The sequence below is a fragment of the Sceloporus occidentalis genome, unplaced genomic scaffold, assembly GCF_023333645.1.
Source record: "Sceloporus occidentalis isolate IW3139 unplaced genomic scaffold, rSceOcc1.0.p SCAF_19, whole genome shotgun sequence".
Taxonomy (NCBI): Eukaryota; Metazoa; Chordata; class Lepidosauria; order Squamata; family Phrynosomatidae; genus Sceloporus; species Sceloporus occidentalis.
In genome coordinates, this window is record NW_028316999.1 from 11,086,803 (window position 1) to 11,107,466 (window position 20,664).

Below are 20,664 nucleotides of genomic sequence, written 5' to 3' on the forward strand. Positions count from 1 at the left end.
TGCTTTGGTATACATGGCTGAGATGCTTTTGGGGTGGAGCGGCAAGACAGGGGTAAGCCCACCCGGTTAAATGACATACTAACTTTATATTGCAATTCCATATCTGCTGAAGTACAGATGAGTTATTTTTATTATATAAAAACGATTCTGCTCTAAAGTCATACAAATTCAAAGCACTTAATAATTAAGTGATTAGAGCAGCGCTGCCCAACTCCAGCCCTCGAGGGTGGCAAACAGGCTATGGTATTAGGATATCCAAGCTCGAGTTCAGGGATCTCAATTAAAAATTTTTTTCAGGCAAGCATACACAGAATTCCTGGCCTGTTGTAACCCTTGAAGCATGGAGTCTTGCAGTGAGAATATAGAAAAAAAAAAGGGAATCAAATCCCCAAGGAACGTGCCAAAATTAAATAGAAAAAAGGCTTAGAAAGTCTATACAATTATGAGCATATGTTTAAGTTTGTTTATGAAATAATGGTAAATAAGGGTGAAAATTGTATATGCATCACCCAGTGTTCTGTTGTGTCCTGGTAATACGGCTTGTGAATGTCATTAGGAGGCTGACAATCTGGCAGCAAAATGTCTCAATGAACGCCCGAGTGGTGCTGATAAGCGGCTATACTGGTTAAGCCTAAAGGAAGTGTGATAGCCAAATAGAAAGACGAACTAGCAAGATGATAAAGACACACACTCGCTAGCATTCTGCCAAATGAATGCATAATTTTCTAAACTCATTCTCCGACACGGTGACAAACCAACGAGGATCGGGCATTTTCTTGTTTCTTTTTTTTTCAATGAAATGTCAGTGCCAAAGCAGACAGATTCATTATGTGATTGGGTCAGTGGCTGGACCAGCGCAAGATATATGATTTGTCGTTCACTATTCCTATAGCCTACCTTTTACAGTTCTGTACATTAAGTAAAGCTATATTTATTTTTTTTTGAGTAAATTCGCCAATGAGCTGTAGGCATCTTGAATTGATTGAATTCAGTTATATTAAAAGCTATGATGGGGTGCGACACTGAAAAGCGCTAAACCCAGAGAGAAGGAGTAGCTGCACATTACGATTCTTCTGGTCAGACACAACTTTATTCCTAAAAAGATGTCATCACAAATTGCTGTTCTAAGTTGGATTTTGAGTAATGATTCTCTGCCACATTTGAAATTGTAAATGGAGTTTCCCCGTTGAGTCCTTTTTTTGTTTAGTGCTTTTCATAATCGTTGGCAAACTGGGACACTGGGTGACGCATTTTTATTTTAAAATGATTTAGCTATTTTAGCTATTTTATTTCAAGTTTAGTTATACCCGTTCTTTTGTAAATGATTTGAAAACAAAAACCATAGCTTACTCCTCCAGTGTTCTCAAATTCAAAGACATAGAACCGTATATGTCAGTGCGTCGAGAATGCTTATCAGTTTGCCTTCTATTGTGCAGAGAAAAAACCTATTCAGTGCGAATTTATTAAAAAAGCCACTGATGTGAAAAGTTTCGGAGCGAGATGATATTCTGCAAGTTAACAAAAGCCTTTAAAATGTGATCCAAGGACATTCATCACCAACTCTGCGAGTCTTTTGCCAAGTCAGGATAATCAATAAAAAACATTACATTTTGAGGGACAGCTATTTTGTGTTTGCATTGCTCACATGCATTTGAAGTATTGGACCCTCTTTGGTTTGAAGATTATTATCAATGTAACAGATAAAAGGGGATTCTGGGAGATTTACGGTATGGAGATGCTGCGCTGGGAAGTTAGGAATAACGCACCGTGCGTAGTTTTTGTCTTCTCTCTGCATTTTAGTGACTCTTAATTATACAGCTTGTGCACAGTTTGAATGAAATGACCTATTTTTTGTGTGTGTTTCGTGTTCGTTGCTGCTGTAAAATACACACTGTTGTTTTTTTTTATCATTTCCTTATTTATTCACATATTATTAACTGGAATTCCCACAGGGATCCAGCTTCATCCGTTGCATCAAACCCAATTTAAAAATGACAAGTCATCAGTTTGAAGGAGCCCAGATTCTGTCACAGCTGCAGTGTTCAGGTAATTTAAATATTTATTTTTTTTTTCCCAGTGTTTTCATGCTGAAAAAGTTTATTACTGCAGGAAATGTAAATCTATGGATTTACATGCATGTTATTAGAGTATGCTAATGTAGAAGGTCCTCAGTTTTGTATTCAAGATGAATAGATGGAAGAATAAATGAAGTCTCAAATAATGTAATGTATGGAGGCAGTGGTCCTCAACCCCTCGCCACTCAAAAATGTCACATTTACATTAATGTTAATATGAGTCAAAGTGAATGTTTCTCTTCATTTAGCACCAGCTAATTAAGAGTTTTGTGTTCCGGATATACAAATTATAAATTCATTAATTCAACTTTTTAAAGAATCTTCATTTTAACACCAATGTGTAAATCAATGTAAATCTACTTTTTACATTTCCTCCATTTTTTGTGGACTTGTTTTTTTTGTTAGATTTTAATAAGTAAAAAGGATATAGTTGTAATGGACAAGAGAAGACAGAGTCTTTAGTCAAAAGTGTTGTTTTTATTGGCCAGAAACCGAAAGATATAGATGTTCGGATGGAAAAGAGAGACCTCAAAGGTCTGCAACTCTACATCTTTTTCTATTACTGCCCAATAAAGGGTATAGTGTTATTATTATCAATTATAGAGTCTATTTGTGGATATTTTTTTTTTTTAAAGAAAAGCTAGTCCATTGTGTTATGTGTTTCTACTATCAAGTGTTAATCCTCCTGATTTACCATTGAATGGTGAACAAGTTGACCAAAATATATATGTTGATTCTTTATGACTACTTAGGTCGATCAAAAGTAACTCCCTCAAACACCTATTTCAACAAAAAAATATTTTATTGATGCAGCAGCATTGCCTGTCTTGTGATGGATCTGTTTTGTTACCTTGAAGGGCTGGGGTAGAAATGTCATTCATACAGATGCCATTAAGTTTGCGCGCCTAGATTATTTTTGAGAGCTGTTAAGTACACAATACATATTACAAATGTGGTGGGGGTTAGGGTCAACCTTAACAAGTGCCTCCTCCCTTCCTGCAACCCTGACCTGTATACTGGAGTCGGGTATCTTATGTCCTGAGCAGGACTAGGAATCTCAGGCTTTCGTAACATGTCAAACATGCATTCTCAACCTTCCGAGTTGAAGGCTTAAAATGATTAAAATTTAGATTTAGTTGTATGAACACAGGATATTTTTTAATATAATATTCATTATGTGAATTCTAAATCTGATGCTTTGCATTGATAAATAGTCTGTGACTCTGTAAAGCCCCATGGTGATGTGTCCTGCAAGTTCTATACGTGAATGATGTGTAAATTGTTTATGGGTCTCTGGTGGAGCATTCAGAAAGCTGGGAAGGCCAATGCTCCAACTCCACTATTGTAACAGAGTGAAAAGCCAATGCCAGACTTTGCAAAAGCCTAGATGTCCGCAGGATCCAGAGCGGGATTTCTATGAATGGGGTACACGTGCTGGACATTTAAAGCCCCCGAAGCCTCGCAATCTGAGAGACTTTTGAAGGGAGAGAAAATCCCCATGTGCTCCCAGGACAAAGAGAGGCCTTGAAAAGAATACCCGACCCAAGAGTGGTATTAGCTCTAATGGGAGAGCGTGGCTTAGTTGGGCCTGGCAGGGAGGGAACTTCATGAATAGTTTAGAATAGCCTGGGCCAGCAAACTGAAAGTCAGACGGAGTTCCAATTAGGAGCTAGGTTTTTTTATTGGGTCCTAAGCGTGCGGCCAGCAGCTGGATATGCCCGGCCGCACACTATGGTGTTCAGCTGTGTATATCCATCTGTTGCCCGCACTGACGTCATCAGATGACCGCCTGGCCATCGCCAGTCTAGCCCTGATTGAAATCCGTGCTGTGCAGTATATAGGAGATGTGTATTACTATGGATGAAGCCATTTAAAGCTAATGCAATCTGCTTATTATTGAACTCAGTATCTGTGTGCTTTGCAGTCTGCCAAACTGCCACATTCTCTCTATAGGATTTGTTTCACTTTAGTTAAGCTGCAGATGAGGGGACAACATCAAAAGAAATAATACGTAAGCCCAAGGCAATTTCTATCCATGCCGTTCACCTGCATTTGAATTAAAGCTTCATAGCAAAACTTATTCCTGTTGATTTTCCTGATTTTAATCTTAGCAAGGGCATTCTTTTGCTGCCCTGATCATACTGTCTTATTAAAGTTTGCAGATTGTTATAATTAAAATCACAACTGAAGATCTCGTGTTCTTATGATATTTTGTTCTTGTTTTATGCTTTGATTAGATCAACCTTAATCCCAAAGTATTGCTTTCTTCGGCTGCCTTGCATTATAAAGAGAATGTAGTTGGTATTCAAAAAAAAAAGCTCAATCTTCTGAATGCATATGGTAGAGCGTATTATCTTATCCTTTCTGTAATTACACTTAACAGCTTTGAGATCTTACACATATTGGTATTTCTTGACCCGTGCTGTTCCATGCTATCATTTTGCCGTTAATCGCCTTATAAGACTAAGTACTGAGTGATTAGCAGCCAGGACCAAACACCCATTTATATAGTGAGCTACAAGGACCAGCATTTACCCTTGAATAATACCAGTAAAGGTCACAGTTTGCATAAGTTGGTAGATACACACAATGAGGTGAATGGTAATGCACGCGGCATACAAAGCTTGTGGGATTTATAAGATACACAGCAATAAGTGGTGCAAGCAGCTGTATGTTTCAGATTACAACACAAGGGAAGTAGTATAATGCTGCAATATTGATTTGAATTTAGTGGAGTGATTAGATATAGCAAGGAAGGATCCCACCCCAAATGGAGGCTTTTGTTTTAATGTAAGTTATAGTAGATTTTATTTCAACGCGTTATCTGCAACACACAACACCAGGAGTATAATTAAAACCCCTGTGTAAGCCCGGCTGGGTTAAACTATGCAGCAACGATGGCAAACATTCAGCCATACGTGTCGGGCTATGAAGAAAGAAATTATTAGTGCTCCACATCAGACAGAAATGTGATGCATAATAAATACTTGGCTTCCACACAGAGGCACTGCAAATAAAGTGAATACAAATTGTGTTTTTAACAAGGTTTTGGTTTAGCTATGCAACCCAAGGGAATCCTGCGGTATTAAAGGAATCGGCTTGCACATTATCTGGGCTTTCAGTGTGAGCCCTAGATTATGCAGTGCTGTATTAATCTTCGGTGCCTAAGACTGCATTGTGTCACCAAAGCCCCCCCTCCATAGTGTCACCAAAGCCCCCCCCTCCATAGTGTCACCAATGCCCCCCCCCTCCATAGTGTCACCAACGGCCCCCCTCTATGCCACATCAACCTATAAAAATCTTCTGGTGTCATATCCCCACCTTTTAAATATGATTTGTGCCAGGCAACAGTAAACTAAGAAGGCTCTGCTGAGTGTTGTAAGACTAGTTCAAGAGATCAGTGATCTTCTTTTTAACTGGCCGTTGAGCAGTTGCCAATAGCCCCATCTGGCTCCCTGTTATGCCGCAAGAAGGACTGATTTCCCACTGGACCTGGAGCCCTAGGCTCTAGCTCAGCATATTTCACTTGTAAGAAGGCAAGGAGCTATCCGCTAAAGCAGAGTTTGTAGGTTAGTATACAGGAGAATTGGTATTCAACCCACCAAATTGACTATGCTTTATGAAGAGCCGACCCTGATACATTTCTCCTGCAAGAAGGGCTAAGCTGATGTAACTAATGCATAGTCCATTTGGCTTAACAGTGCATTATCTAGGAGCAACCATGGTCCTCTTGCAGCAATGGCTCACTCGGAATGGACCTTTATACTGTTGAGTTATTGAGTTGAAACTGCAACTCTTGTGCAGATGCACACATAAACCCACAAGCCTTGGTTAGAATAAGCTATTCGACTAATGCTCTGGTACTAGAGGGAATGTGTTTGAAGCAGCAGCATATCTTGAGGTGGTCAATGAATTACAACGCATCTCTTTTGTACCAACCATAATAGGATTGCTGGTACCCATCCCCAAATCCCTGAAGCTAACACTCAAACAGTTAACGTCGCAAACAGAGACAAGCCGTGAGCTGACAGGAGCATTTGGGATTACTGTGTAAATAATTGCAGCATTATAATCTTACACGCTCTTTTGCACGTGTTACTTATTGACTTGCCTAGGATCTGCCTGTTGATGCCATGGGTACAGTAAATGAACCTTATCAGTCAAGATCAAGACAAGTAGGGCTTTCTTTTGAAATAATTATATAAACCATCATTTGGTATGGAAAACATCTAAAAACGTGGGACACATTAAGAAGAAAAGCCACATCTTTATACAGTTTCACCTATAGTAACTATACAAAGCCAGTGCAAATGAAGAAGATGAGAACTCCAAAATGTATAAAGTATTTGTGCTGATTCTGGAAACACATCATATGCCTGGTATTTTCATTTATTTTGGCAGTTACAAGGTCAAATCTGTGCATCGCTCTTTCCAAACTAGATGTTATATGCTGGGAGTTGCGCCCCAATAACGGCCAGAAAAATCAAAACTGCTGAACAAAAGTATAGATTTATTTTTTTTAAAGTTGGCGTTCCAAAGTATTTTACTAGGGGCATTTTAACACTTTTTAGTTAACCTTTCCAGTGTTAATCTGGTCTAAACATTTTTTTTTGTGTTTTTTTTTTTACCCATTTTTAGCAAACCCATTCTATCCAAACACAGTACACCAGTAAATTACTTTCCCTGCAATTATGAAATTGCATGAAATATGTGAATTGTATTGAGCACCCCCCCCCCCCAAGTACAGGGATACCCCATATGAATGTGTAGGGCATGTTTTTGTGATGTTGCAGGTTTGAATTTGGAACATACGCATTACAGTTTTGAAATATGGAATTTTTCAGATCAGTTTGCTAGGCCTGTGTCTCATTTGAGACACAATAGAGGTCCCATATTTCGATTTAACCCCATAAAACTACAAATTTAAAAAACTGCACAACACAGGGAATCTGATTAGGGGCATATTGACCTGTCACATGCAACGGATTCCACACTAGTACCTTTCAAAGATGATGTAAAAAAGAAACAAACAAAAAAACATTTTGCATTTCCACTTTGCAGCTGAACCTTGTTTTTGTTCTGAGTGGATATGTGAAAGAACACAAACATTATTGCTTTGTATTCAGCAAGACCTCCTGACTACAGCATTACCCCACATACATGGAAGGTTATGTTTCTCGAATGTTTTTGGGTCCAAAACATGTGCATTTCAGTTTTCAAACATAATTGTTTGAAAACTTGAGACACAGTAGAGGTTCCATATTTTAATGCAACCCCATAAAAGTATAATAACTATATAAGTGCACGCAGTAAAAACATTTCAAATACACTCCACTAACCTTTCTATGTGGTCCACTGCAACTACAAACCTAAAAGGGACCCATCATTTTGAGGGTTTTTTCTACCTTATCACATGCCAGGCACATTTTGGGATAGATTCTGCACACTGGGTTACCTGGGACAGTAAAGAAAACAGAAAACAATAATCTCCTACTTCTTCTGAGAATATAGATACCACATCAAAAGTATAGCCCGAGGACCTTAAGACACCCCACTTAACTCCCTAAGTGGACCAACATAACCCCAAATCTAACATGATCACAGGAGGTCAAGGTTTTTTCTTGCAGGTATCAGGATAATGCCGTCTCTCTTTTCCTGGGTTTGAGGGCATTGTGTTAAATGTTGTTTTTGGTGTCTCGGGACAACTGGCACACAAATAAGTTACCTAACAGCTTTGTGAATATACCTAGGGATTATGCATTAGGGGATAGCGTAAGGGGGTAGTGCATGGTCCTGTTAGTGGATAGTGTTAAGTACGGTTAGATGTTAGGGCTAGGTTCCAGTTACTGTATAGTGTTAGAAATGGGGATGATGATCTGATTAGGTCACTGACTAATGATTGGTGAGGCTCATCAAATTCTACTTCTTCAAATAAACAATCTCAGGTAATGTTTGCATTCCTGATTAATTTTGTATCTTAGAGGTGTACCCAATAACTAACTTAACTAACACCTGCACCCTAACCCAAGCAAAATCTGTGGACATTCTTACCTGGTCTGTAGGGATAAGTTGTGGTTACATGCCATAAAATCGCGTCTGGCTCTGTCGACATTATGTAAGCCAACTGTTTGATTGTTTTTTTTTGCACAGGCATTAATGGGCCAAAACTATTTTTGAATAAATAAAAAAAAAATTAAGATTCATTTTCATTTTGCTTGACACTACTGACGATGTGCATGCCAGCCCACTGATTTAATCTGATTGCACCTTCAATGTATTACTTCTCTTTTTGATATGCATATCATTATTGGTCTCCTATACTTTTTTTGTTTTACACCTTACATAACCCATTCAGGACAGCGGATAACAACTCTTAAATAGTAACACACTTGTAGGCTTAAGAGGGGTTCAGGAGACACTACCAGTGATTAAATAGTCTGTCTTAAATGTCTTCTCAAGAGAATGCACCTGAAAAACCATAGAGGTGTCCAAGGCTTGACAAATCATTTTAATTCTTATAATAACTGTTCATCACTGCAGTCTACTCTTATGAAGCATATCTATGTCTTACAAATGCCAGTTCTGGTTTAAACATGAGCCATAATATTGTGTGTGCTTAACCGTAGGGATATGGTATGATTGAGCGATTTATTTGCATATGCAATGGTTTATTCTCTCTGTTGGGTACTGTATACTGGCGCTACCGTTAATGCTTTCTGTAATTATTTTTACCAAACACAATATTGCTTAATGAACGTGCAAACTTGGCACCTTGTGTTTATCTGTAATATAGCAGCACATAAGTCATGGCTTTACACATGTTGTTGGAGTGAAGTAATAACGACTGTTTTGTGTCCCCCCCCTAGGAATGGTGTCTGTATTAGATCTAATGCAGGGTGGATTTCCATCCAGGGCTTCGTTCCATGAGCTCTACAACATGTACAAGAAGTATATGCCTGCAAAGATGGCTCGTCTGGACCCGAGACTTTTCTGCAAGGTATTTCTTGTTGTGAAAAGGCAATTTTAATTGTACCAAAGAATCTGTTTCATGCTGTGTAAAATCATCTAGTAAAACTGCTCATGTTTTAATAATTTATCTGGTACTTTGAAGCTTATTTTAGGAGGTATAAATTCAAGGCTATTAATGTGTTTCTTTTATGTTACAGGCTCTGTTTAAAGCCTTGGGCTTAAATGAAAATGATTACAAATTTGGGTTAACTAAGGTGTTTTTCAGGCCTGGCAAGGTAAGTGTCTGCTTTTTTTAAATTACATTTGATGATTCTAGAATAAGGATAGAGTCATTTAAAATCAAATGATGATTTATTCAGTTTGTGGTATTAACCTTTCCTTTTATATGCAAATAGTTCTCGCGTTACCCTTCGTATTCAGAGTATAAGTTTAAATTAAAGGGATGATTAGGCTGTGCGAAGGTACACTGACAGTCAGTCTTATACAGCTGTCAAACTGTAACTCTGCTCGGCTAACACCAACCTCGGCATTAAGACTATGCATTACTGTGGCTCGTGATTTCCACTCGGATCATGATGGGACATAAGTTAAGCTTCTATTCAGATGAACGTGTCAAAAGAAAGAGTCTGGAATTTATTTATCAGACTGTCGTTTCTTTGTACGGGCTCAGCACCTATCCTCAAAGAAGAAGACAATTGATACATGCTACTTTTATTTGGGTATTTCTTACCTTTATTTAATGTTCAGTTATTTATGCTATATGAAAATGAATCCAATTTTTTAATTACACATATTGATATATAATAATACCGTATTTGCTCGATTATAAGATGACCCCCCCAAAAAAAGCCTGAATATAAGACTACCCTATAAGAAAAAAGTTTTATTAGTAAATATTAATTCACATGTTAACTATTTTTTCAAAACATTTATTTTTTTTAATAAAAACTGATTGAGAAAAATGCATTTTGTTTTTATTTCCTTTTATTTGCCATCCTGTCCCCAGTAATGCACATCTGCCCCATGGCTTGCTACTCTGCCCCTCAGGTATCCCTTATACCCCCTTTATGCCACTCTGCCCCCCAGATATGCATTATTCCCCCAGATATGCCACTCTGCCTCCCTAATTTGCCACTTTGCCCCCCCATATGCCACTCTACCCCCCCTGATATGCCCTATACCCCCATATGCCACTCTGCCCCCCCCCTGATATGCCTTATACCCACTATATGCCACTCAGCCCCTCAGGTATGGCTTATACCCCCTATTTGCCATTCTGTCTCCCTGATTTGCCTTATACCCCTCTATTTACCACTCTGCCCTCCTGATATGCCTTATACACACCCTATATGCCCCCCCTGACTTACCAGTGCATCCCTAGATTTGTCTCCTGTGCTCCCGACTCTGTCAAGTTGGGGGTAGCCGGTGGACGTGTGCACGATGCACGCAGACAACCTCCGCTGCTACCCGGGCCTTCCGCCGGGGCTTCTATGACTGAGCACCGGAAGGTCACGTCACGCCAGTGCTGCGTCATAGAAGCCCCGGTGGAAGTACCAGTCAGCAGCAGTGGAGGTTGTCTGCACACATTGGGCAGATGTCCACCGGCTGCCAGAGAGGAGGATCCAGGTCCCCTGCAGCTCTGCGGGGGAACTGGATTTTAGTCTTGTAGTCAGACATTACAGTGTGTTTCCAGGCGGTAAAAATGCCCTAATATAGTCTGGTGTTAAATCTGCCCAATTCACTTTGATTCCTTTAAATGAAAATGACTTTAGGTATGGTGTAAATTATTATTTTTATGGGTTTTAAACATAACCCCAAGGCTTCTCAGACAGCCCCTTGTTCATTGCATAGCATCTCCGCCATGGAACCACATACCATTTGTTTGCTTGTACTTGCTAATATTTGGGCCAGGCTCAACAGAATCAGTTATACTTTTCTCAAAACCATTTTCAAGTTAGCATCACTTGTATGTGGAGAGGCTTTTAACTTGTCAAGCAGCTACGGAAAGCACATTCTCATGTTTCATCTTTCCTTTGTACTCTGACTTCTATAATATTCTCAATCTTTTCAGTTTGCAGAATTTGATCAAATCATGAAATCTGATCCAGATCATTTAGCTGAGCTGATTAAGCGTGTCAATCACTGGCTTATCTGCAGTCGTTGGAAGAAAGTCCAGTGGTGTGCGCTTTCAGTTATAAAATGTAAGTTCACTTCATGTTTGCAAATACAAAAAGTCAAGGCTTAAATGAACAAACATTGTGTGGCCAACACATTACCATAAAGCGGTGGTGTACGTATATTGTCTGTTGTAATAAATTATAGCTCTGAGCTGAATTATACGCCCCGGAATGCTTTGGACATTTTTTGAGCATTTTGGAACTTTTAGACATTGGGTATTGCCCTGCAATACAATAAGTTGTTTTGTGAGTTTGACTTTCACAAATGTACTTTGAGCCTATCAAGAGAGGCTTCTGAACTCACATGCAATCAGAAGAGTTGAGAAGTCTCTCCTGATTGGCTGAGACCTCCTTCCCTCAGACTTCTCCATTCCGGGACAATGCATTGTCCCAGATTGAGGCTGCCCCGGACCCTGGACTCAAATTCTCATTGCGGGACTGTCCTGGGCAATCCGGGACATGTGGTCACCCTAGCTGCCATTAACCACACAGGTCCACGTAACACATACAATTGACTAAAAACACAGAATGCAAAACAGTAGTTTGTTAACCAGACAATTTGTGCATTTTGCAACATAATGGATATTCCCAAATCTGTTGTTCTAAAAATGGTACTTTGGTAGATCGGTGTGTAATTGGCCAGTATAAAATTCACCTTTTACTGCTCAGTGAATCACAATAACGATATGCAAACTTTCCTGCCAAGAAGCGATTGCATTTTTAAAGGGTATTTGTTATTGTCTGTATATTATATTATTAAGTGAACGTTACAATATTACAGAGCCCCGGTAGCAATGATTTCCTGTCATTTTAGACTTGACTATCATACTGAAAAGATCTCGAACATTTTGTACTCCTGCTAGGATGCCAATTTGAAAAATGCCATTGCAAGAAAAAGAAAATCTCTACATAGATAGATATAGCTGTAGGTTTTCATACCTGTCCAAAGCAACCGCTTTTCATCAAATGACACTATAGCTTTATGGAATTGTTCTTTACTATAAGGATTTATATGTATAAACATTTGCGACACAGGACTAACCTTGTACAACGTTTCATGACGTGTAACTTGTTGATATATCATTACTACATAAATGCAATGAATATCCGTAAAATGGGAGATTTCAGCTGCAGTTGGACTTGTTACCAGGAACCAGGTGGCTTCCCAGATACAATAAAATTCTCTGGATCTACCTGTTGATGGTGAGCAGTAGAGGGGACATGGTGTACCAGGTGAGGGGACCAGGGGGCTTTGCACCATAATTCTAGTGGAAGAATAGAGCTCCCCGGCTACACAGGGCTCTCTGGATCTACCTGTTGCTGGTCAGCAGTAGAGGGGACATGGCGCACCAGGGGAAGCCTCCATGCCTAATGAGTCATTGAGACAGAAGGGTCATTCAAAGTAAGAGGTCAGAGACAAAAAAACATGCATCTTTTCTGTACTGGCATTACAGATAAAGGACAAGGTGTGGAATTTTGAAATGACCTCACAGGAGTCCCTCTGTCGGACTTGATGCGTTTTACCAGCCATATGTGGATCTATTATGTAAAATGTGCACTATCCAAATTCTCTGTATGGTATGATATGAGCCAAAGCAGACCACGCAGAGTATGTTTACAAAGCAATGTATTACTAACTACCTGTACTCAAAGGAGTTTTCTTTTAAAAGCAACTTTATTTTTCTACTGTACATTTTATGTGTGAGACATTTTATGTTATTGTTAATTATTGTATTTTTTTTCATTTTTTTTTATTTTATTTTTTTTTAGTAAAGAACAAAATTAAATACAGAGCCTCTGCTTGCATTAAAATGCAAAAGACCGTTCGGATGTGGCTTTGCAAAAGGAAGCACAAACCCCGGTGAGAATGTGTTTTGTTTTTTTATTGCTTAAAAAACCTGTCCTCCTTTGTCCAAAGCACTTTAGTTCTTCCTGCCATAACAAATTGTGAATTTTCATTTTTTACTTGGAAAGCTTACCGTTGCCATTTCATTTCCGGAAGTAGGAGACTGTATGGAGAGGTAATCCTAGTGGAGCAGGTGTTCAATACCTCTAAAAAGGAAGAGAACCATTATAGATTTATAAATTGAGCAATTCATACCAATCAGCTGGAGGACTGAATTATATGCTTCCTCTACAAACATCATAAAACATAACTGCCGTCTTTTTTTTTTTTTTTTACATTTTAGCAGCAGCCTTTCTTTCTGCAGATGATGTTCGGTTCATGTTTTATGCTGTCAATAGATCACCACCTGGAATTATATTAGTGCGTTGAACGCTTCTATCAAAGCAGTCATAAAAATGAAGCTTTACCTGAAAGGAAAGAATCCTTTTTGCTTTTATGTTGCAAAACTAGAAATTTATTTATATCCCAATGAAAATCCCCTCTCATAGCAATTTTACCTGCAAAAATGTTTTCTCGGGAGATGTACAGGTGTTAGTTTATTGAAAAGAGTGTAACCTATACCTGGGTACTCTAGGTTTGACCTGGAGTCTCCAGGGGAAGTGCTGCTTCTCCGGATAGGGGGACTGTGATTGACCACACCCACTCCCCGCCCACTTAGGACTGTCTGGGGTTAGCCCTGCCCCTATGTACAGCGATGTCTGCCTCTGCAGCCTGCTAGCCCTGCCCCTCACAAAGCCACTCCCACTCCTGGTAGCCTACCCTGGAAAGTACCCAGGTATCATTGCGACACTCAAGTGCGCAGGTAATGATGTCATACGCCGGCACTCCACCTCAGAAGGACTCGAGTTGCAGATGTGAGGTACCGCGGAGCCTGTGCTAGTTAGCAAAGGTGCCTATTAGCAAAGTAAGACATTAGCCGGTGAATATATTTTATGCAACCAGTTCAGCAGTGGTCTGTTATTTCATTTTAATATCTAATAGAACCCAATATTCTATGGACACTTTGTCACATGATTACCCTTTCAGATTTCTGTCTTATTTACTAAACAAGTTAAAAAAAGATGCATTTCTAAAAATGATTTTGTGTGGAGGCGGAAGCATTCCTCCCTGTTTTGCGCTAAGGGAAAGCTAAAAAAAAAAAAAAAGTCTCGGTATCAAACAATAGACTATGATCTTTAGATGATATTTAGAAATCTAGCTCCATGTGCAGAAGAGGTGAGGTAAGTTGAGATATATTATTAAAATAATGACTCAAAAAATCTGAACGGGTAACCCCCGCATTCTTTTGTAGACACTAGCGATTAGGATTTAGGAGAAAATAGTTCATCTTGCACCATTTTCTCACCACTTTCCACTACGTGGAGGATATAGCATAATCAGATCAACAGAGAGACAAAGTGTTTCCTTAATTAACAAGGGAATGAATCGGCAGCATGAAAACCCATCTATCCGGATGTCACTGTCAAATTGCCCATCATGCTGTTTTTCTTACTAGTTTTAAAAGTTCTATAGAAACCAGAAAAGGGGGTGAGGACAAAAGCATTTTTTCCCCTTTATTCTAATCAACGCCACCGCGGCACGTGGAGTTCTATTGAAACGTATCGGACAACATAAATACATTCTACAGAAAACTGGTACACTGCGGCTCGACGTAAAGATTTCCCAAGTGACAGTTCTTCTTTAATGTAAATGTGTTTGTTTGATGCCGTAACAAGCGTTCATTTACATGTCATCGCCTTCCATGTGTCTTTCTTCTCTTTGTGCAGCATTGACGGCATGGTAAAAGTACGAACATTGAAGAAAAGACTTGATAAGTTTAACGAAGTTGTAAATGCTCTTAAAGAAGGAAAACTCGAAATGAGCAAACAAGTGAAAGACCTAGAATCCTCCATCGACGCGCTCCTCTCTAAGATAAAGGTACGCCAGCGCGTCGTTTGCGTTTTCCTTGCGACGGTCTCAAAATGTTTCGAGTTCTGTTTTCTACAGAGACCATTACGCAGGTAAATGAACACGAACCCGTTGCCTGCATCAATGCCAAGCTATTTGTAGTTGGTAATTGTGTAAAAAAAGACACAAATTGCAACGATGGTCATAAAACGCTCATCACAGACAATATTATTACTATGCTTGGAATGATTCATGTGGGTCGCTAGGGAATAAAGAAATGTGGTTTGTTTTTCACCAAGCTATATGATAAATCGGAGCCTTGCGTGGTTATAGCGTTATATTAAGAAAACCTTTTTTTAGATATTGGTTTTTATTGTAGCTTTCTGAAATAAAACAAACACGACAGCCTGCGTTTTGTCAGACAACTGAATGACATTGTAAGACCTCTTCGCGGCTCGAGATAAGATGGATCTAGTTGTGTTATCCCAAGAGAAAATAGAGTCTCTAGTTGAAGTTGATGCCTTTTTTTTTTGGGCCAACATAGAAACCTCAGAGGGCTTTCCTTCAGATGGAACAAAAGAATAACCACACAAACAATTCAGCAATGTCTTTGTAATTAAGGGGGACTATTTAGGTATCTTTATTTATTTATTTAGGAATGACATGCTCTGGTGATTGATGAGGCCACTGATAGGCCTAATAGATGAATAAATGTATTACCAATATAGATGAAGTGGCAGAAAGCAATCTATTGAATTTAATGGGCACTCCGACTATTCGCAGCTGCTGGCAGATCCCGTTAACAGCTGTGCTTGTTTTCCTTATACAGAATGCCGCTGCAATAACAGACGCGCTGACTGCATACATGCAAATTGTCGGAATGTAGTGCTGTAATTGCTAACAACTTTAATCCCGTTCTATACTCGTCGGGAGTAAAAGAAACTTGAGGATCAGCGCTCCGATAATATACTGCACATGCATTTGATGGGATTAGGATACCCCACCGTTATTAAATCAATGTACTTTTTGTACAGGGGCTTCCGATCGGTAAACCTCTAGTGTTTTCTTTTTCATTGCATGATTTAAACTCATACTTGCCACGTGCTGATAGTGTTGGAGGTTGTGCACCTGTAAGTGGGAAGCTTTGGCTCGATCCACATAGTCTTAGCAATACTTTTCCTCTTGAATGAGTCCACGTAGCTACCCGTACGTTAACATTCTCAGAATACGTTGTCAGAATGGAAGCTTGGGGCTTTGGAAGGCCCTCAACAATTTTTTTGCCGATAACGAGGTTTTGTTTCTTATGTGTCTGCCAACACACTTGGTGGAGAAACTGCATTGTGTTTGCTCTAGTATAAAGAAAAATGCTTTCCTATTGTGAACATGTAACAACCTTTACTCTAACCTTAAGGGAGGACTCGGTTGCAGAGTTCAATGCAGGATGAAAGCCACAGTGTTCTCTGTACTAAGCTAGAACGTACAGCACTGTTCGGGGGGTACAGCAGTTATATGCCCTGATGGGCACCTTTACTTGTTAGGACGAGCTCGCGCTTCAGGACCCTAATATTATCTGGGATTTAATATACCGTATTTGTAACATGTGTGACCTCCAAACGTGTCGTGTCTTTGTGTCCATTGCTATTATGTCCATCCTGTGGTGATACCACTGCTGGTTCCACATCAGATTCTCTTTTGCCAGATCAGTCTCACAGCGGATTGTGTCTGTAGTCACTGAGTTTACGCGACCGAGCGTGATATATAAGAGACGTCTTTCAGATTTGCTTGACGTGTCACTGTTACACTGAAGTTCCCATTCAGAAGCATTTGCCTCCTGGTTGTTGCTTTGTTAGATTTAGCGACAATTCTTTGCCGTCAGTGAAGCTATAAACCGATATGGAACATTATGATAGTTTCATTTGAAACATTATTACAGTTATCAATATAGTTAGCTTTCTGATGACAAGAAACATATGAGCTGGCGTTTATTGCAGCATATGGCGAGAACAAGAAAACAGCACATATTTTTTTTTTTTTTTAAAGCATTTCCCCTTATTTTGAAATCAGAAACTGTGAGTTTCTCTTTGTTTGAGGCTTATGTTCCATGCAACCAAAGGGGGGTGATTATTTTATGGTTTGCGGTTGCGTATCTCCTGATCATGACCTATCATAGAGGTGGGTGAACATTGTTCTACTCAAAAACTGACCGTGTTTACCTTAATTAGTATTCAGAGAGTTTTTGACTTATTCTAAATCGTAATCATGTCACGGGTATATATTATGATTTTTATTTATTTTTTTGTAGAATACCATAATGTCGAGAGAGCAGATCGATAAAGAATACGATGCTCTTGTGAAGAGCTCAGGTCAGCTCCTCAGTGCCCTGCAGAAGAAGAAGAAAGAGGAAGAGGAGGCTGAGAGGTTGCGGCGTATTCAGGAAGAAATGGAAAGGGAGAGGAAGAGACTTGAGGCAGAAGAGGCCCTACGACGGAAGGAAGAAAATGACCGTCGATTGTAAGTGATATTTGAATTGGACTGCACTTAAGAGCGGTTTGTCCCATCTAGTCTATATGTCTGCAGTTTAAATACCATGAAACCTCAGCTCTTTAAGGTAACCGTAGACCTGTCTCATGTATGTTCTCACGCTCTTAATGAAGTTAAACTCATTCAGCCTCTATTGCTTCTTTATGATATACTCCCTTCATGTACGAACCCTTTTACATACTTAAGTGTTTCATATCCACCTCTCTCATCGTTTCTCCAAGCTATTCGTATTATACACTTCAGGTTTCTGAACCATTTATTTCCTGCGTTTAAACACAGCAGATTATAGCACTTGGCTGCCTCGGTACATTCACGTTGCAATCCTCCTTCCTTTTTCTGTAGAAAAGCCGAGATTGAGGCAAAACGAAAACAGGAGGAAGAAGAGAGGAAAAAAAGGGAAGAAGAAGAAAAGCGAATTCAGGTTGGTTTGCTTGAAGCCTGCTGTGAATTTTAATTTAAGGATTTAATGTATAATGTAAAAAGTACAATGCTTTTCCCAGTCCTCACATTGTTCTTTAATGCATTATTCCTGTGGCATCCTTTGCATTAAAGATTAATCTCAAGTAGACATTTCTTGTAATTCTAAATGTCAAAGTATTAAAGATTTTTCTAACTGTTATAAAAATTAGGATTTGAGTAATGTTATATAATGTGCTCGGGTTGTGAGTTCCTTTGCATTTTATTCTAGTTTTAAAAGAAGTTTTCTTGGGACAATAAATCCTCGTAATATCGGCAAGACTTCGATTTGGAGACTTATTATTTTAAGGCAGCTGTCTGACAATGAGAAATGTGTGTTTTTGAGCTGCCTAGTATTTGCATTTCAATATTTAGCCATGATCAGGTAGTTTATGAAACGCACCGAGGGAATGGTGGTGCGGTAATTTTATATCCGTAGGAGCCGCAAAATGCTCTTTCCTTTTATGCATTTTTTGTTAAGCTGAATACTTTCTCAATTAGAAGTCAGTCACCCATCCCGATGCTAACTGGGTGCTGGAGGCAGGCTATAGGTTTCACCCTGGCTCTTGCTCGGTTTCACATTACTCGTGGTTTAGGATCAGAGCCAGCCCGGTGATTTAACTAGGCGCTGGCATTTTACGGTCTGTGGACGTTAAAATGACGTAGGTCCTAGCTGCATGTTGCCCTTTTACACTGATTTGGTTGGCTGGTGCGTGAGTGGTTCGCATGGCTCAGCATTCGGGATGAACAATGACCAACCTTACTGACTAGTATTTAACAAAAGAACATAGAATATATGGCATTTGCAAAACCTCAGTATTAAAGAACATTCAGATAAGATCCATAGAGTATATCAAACAGCACCGACTTGACGACCCTTTCTAATACGTAGATGCTGATGGGCAATGTTTATCTACCCCAAATAACCTCTCAGCTCTTTGAATAAACCCCTGTGACGTACATGATCTGCCCCAGTTCTTCTTGGATTGTCACTTATGTCTTAATCTAACTTGCACTAAAATGGTTGGATCTTAGAAATGGCCGCATCTGCCTTGTGCGGCTAAAAGTGTTTTCACTAAAACTTGCAGGCTGAGGTGGAAATGCAGCTGGCCAGAGAACGAGAAGAAGAGTCCCAGCAGCAGACCATACTTGAACAGGAACGCAGGGATCGGGAGCTCGCCATGAGGATTGCACAGAGCGAGGCCGAGCTGATCAACGAGGAGTTTAGTCCAGACTCCGCTCTGCGCAGGTACACGGCGCTGGCTGCTTGTTGTAGTTTCGCAACGTATTAATTGTATATACAGAATTTTGATTTGTTTTTGGCCCCAGGCGATCTGCTTCTGAAAAGTCAAGATGAACATGTTGGGTTCCTACTTCTGTAGTGTACCAATGAGCAATACTTTAGTTTCTCAAAGTGACTTTGTTGAACTATCATTGTAAATTGGATGTGGAATTATTTTGTTCAGATTATACAGAGCCTCCAGCCAGTTTGCTGTGAATATATTAACCTTATCGCTAGTCTGGATCTCTCAGTACAAAGCAAAGAGTGCTTTTAATCTCTCCTCTGTTTAACCCCCTTATTCCTGGAAACACAGAATATGCGTTTTAAGCCTTTCAGGGCCACTGGGAATCCTTGAGGATTCAGCTAAGTTTCCATGCTTTCTTTTTTCCATTTGATTTAAAGTTTTGCTGTAAGTGACACTTATGTTTAGAAGTTAGATTCATTGCATGGCATTTGAAAATTGGCCGTCTGAAAAATCTGGACGGCCAGCGTCCATTGTGCAGCGAAGTGCTGTGACATGTGAAATTATTAGTATGTTTCTGGTGCATAATCAAGGGAAATACTTTAAGCCTTGCCATCTCCATGGCCTGACTTTTAATTAATATAATCTAATTCCAGTCCGGTATTGCTTATTTACTTGTTATATTATTGTTTGTACTGCCACTCAGTATTTTAATTAAGGATTGGCCCTGGTATATCCTGCCGATCAACATCGGATGTGACCGTTTGTTTTAGTTGATGTTTATTTTTTTCGCAATCATTATACAGGTACATAAGGGGTTTGATAGCAGAAAAATGCTGATTACATTGAGGCTGATTATTAAATGCGCATGCAGCCGCTTTATCCTTAAAGGGCTTTGAGGCGTGCGGGGGCTTGTTGCGCACCGTACATTTCGAGACCTTCACTTCTCAGGCACAAGGGTTATTCCTCAAATGTAGCGTCTGCTGTAATACAGGACAAGATGTACTCGTTAAGCTAAGTGAATGTATTTTTGTGCGAATTCATCAGTTTAGCCAGACGCTCTCCCTGCCTAATGAATTTTATTCCGTAGAATAGTACGGCAAGATCCGCTGTTTTGATGTGCGCATTATCCCCACCTGTGTGTCACTTTGTGATGAGCATACCCTTTGTACCGAAATGGGAGAGTCAATTAGCCATTAATATGTATTGCTCTTAATTTGCCTCCGTGTCTCATTAGCAAACTTTACTGCCATCAGGAGCGATGTGTTCTGTGCTGTGACTTTGCAGCCGATGGGAGAGTAAATCCCGAGCAGCCCATGTGCTTGTGCGGTGGATTTGCACCTCCTTTGCTTCACTTGTGTGGTCCAAAAAGATATTGGTTTATTAAATGCATTTCATATGTGAGCGGG

At 39.6% G+C, this 20,664-nt stretch overlaps 1 protein-coding gene across 4 annotated transcripts in view; it reads left to right on the plus strand.

The window, feature by feature from the left end:
- Positions 1–20,664, plus strand: part of LOC149302396 (unconventional myosin-VI-like) — an 89,738-nt gene that overhangs the window by 49,851 nt on the left and 19,223 nt on the right. For all 4 annotated transcript variants that reach the window (XM_089482482.1, XM_089482483.1, XM_089482484.1 and 1 more), the window contains exons 19-27: positions 1,953–2,046; positions 8,942–9,072; positions 9,242–9,319; positions 11,116–11,245; positions 12,992–13,082; positions 14,894–15,044; positions 17,317–17,525; positions 17,898–17,976; positions 19,100–19,260. In XM_089482482.1, the coding sequence (XP_089338608.1) occupies positions 1,953–2,046; positions 8,942–9,072; positions 9,242–9,319; positions 11,116–11,245; positions 12,992–13,082; positions 14,894–15,044; positions 17,317–17,525; positions 17,898–17,976; positions 19,100–19,260 (1,124 nt within the window). The remainder of the gene's footprint in view (positions 1–1,952; positions 2,047–8,941; positions 9,073–9,241; positions 9,320–11,115; positions 11,246–12,991; positions 13,083–14,893; positions 15,045–17,316; positions 17,526–17,897; positions 17,977–19,099; positions 19,261–20,664) is intronic.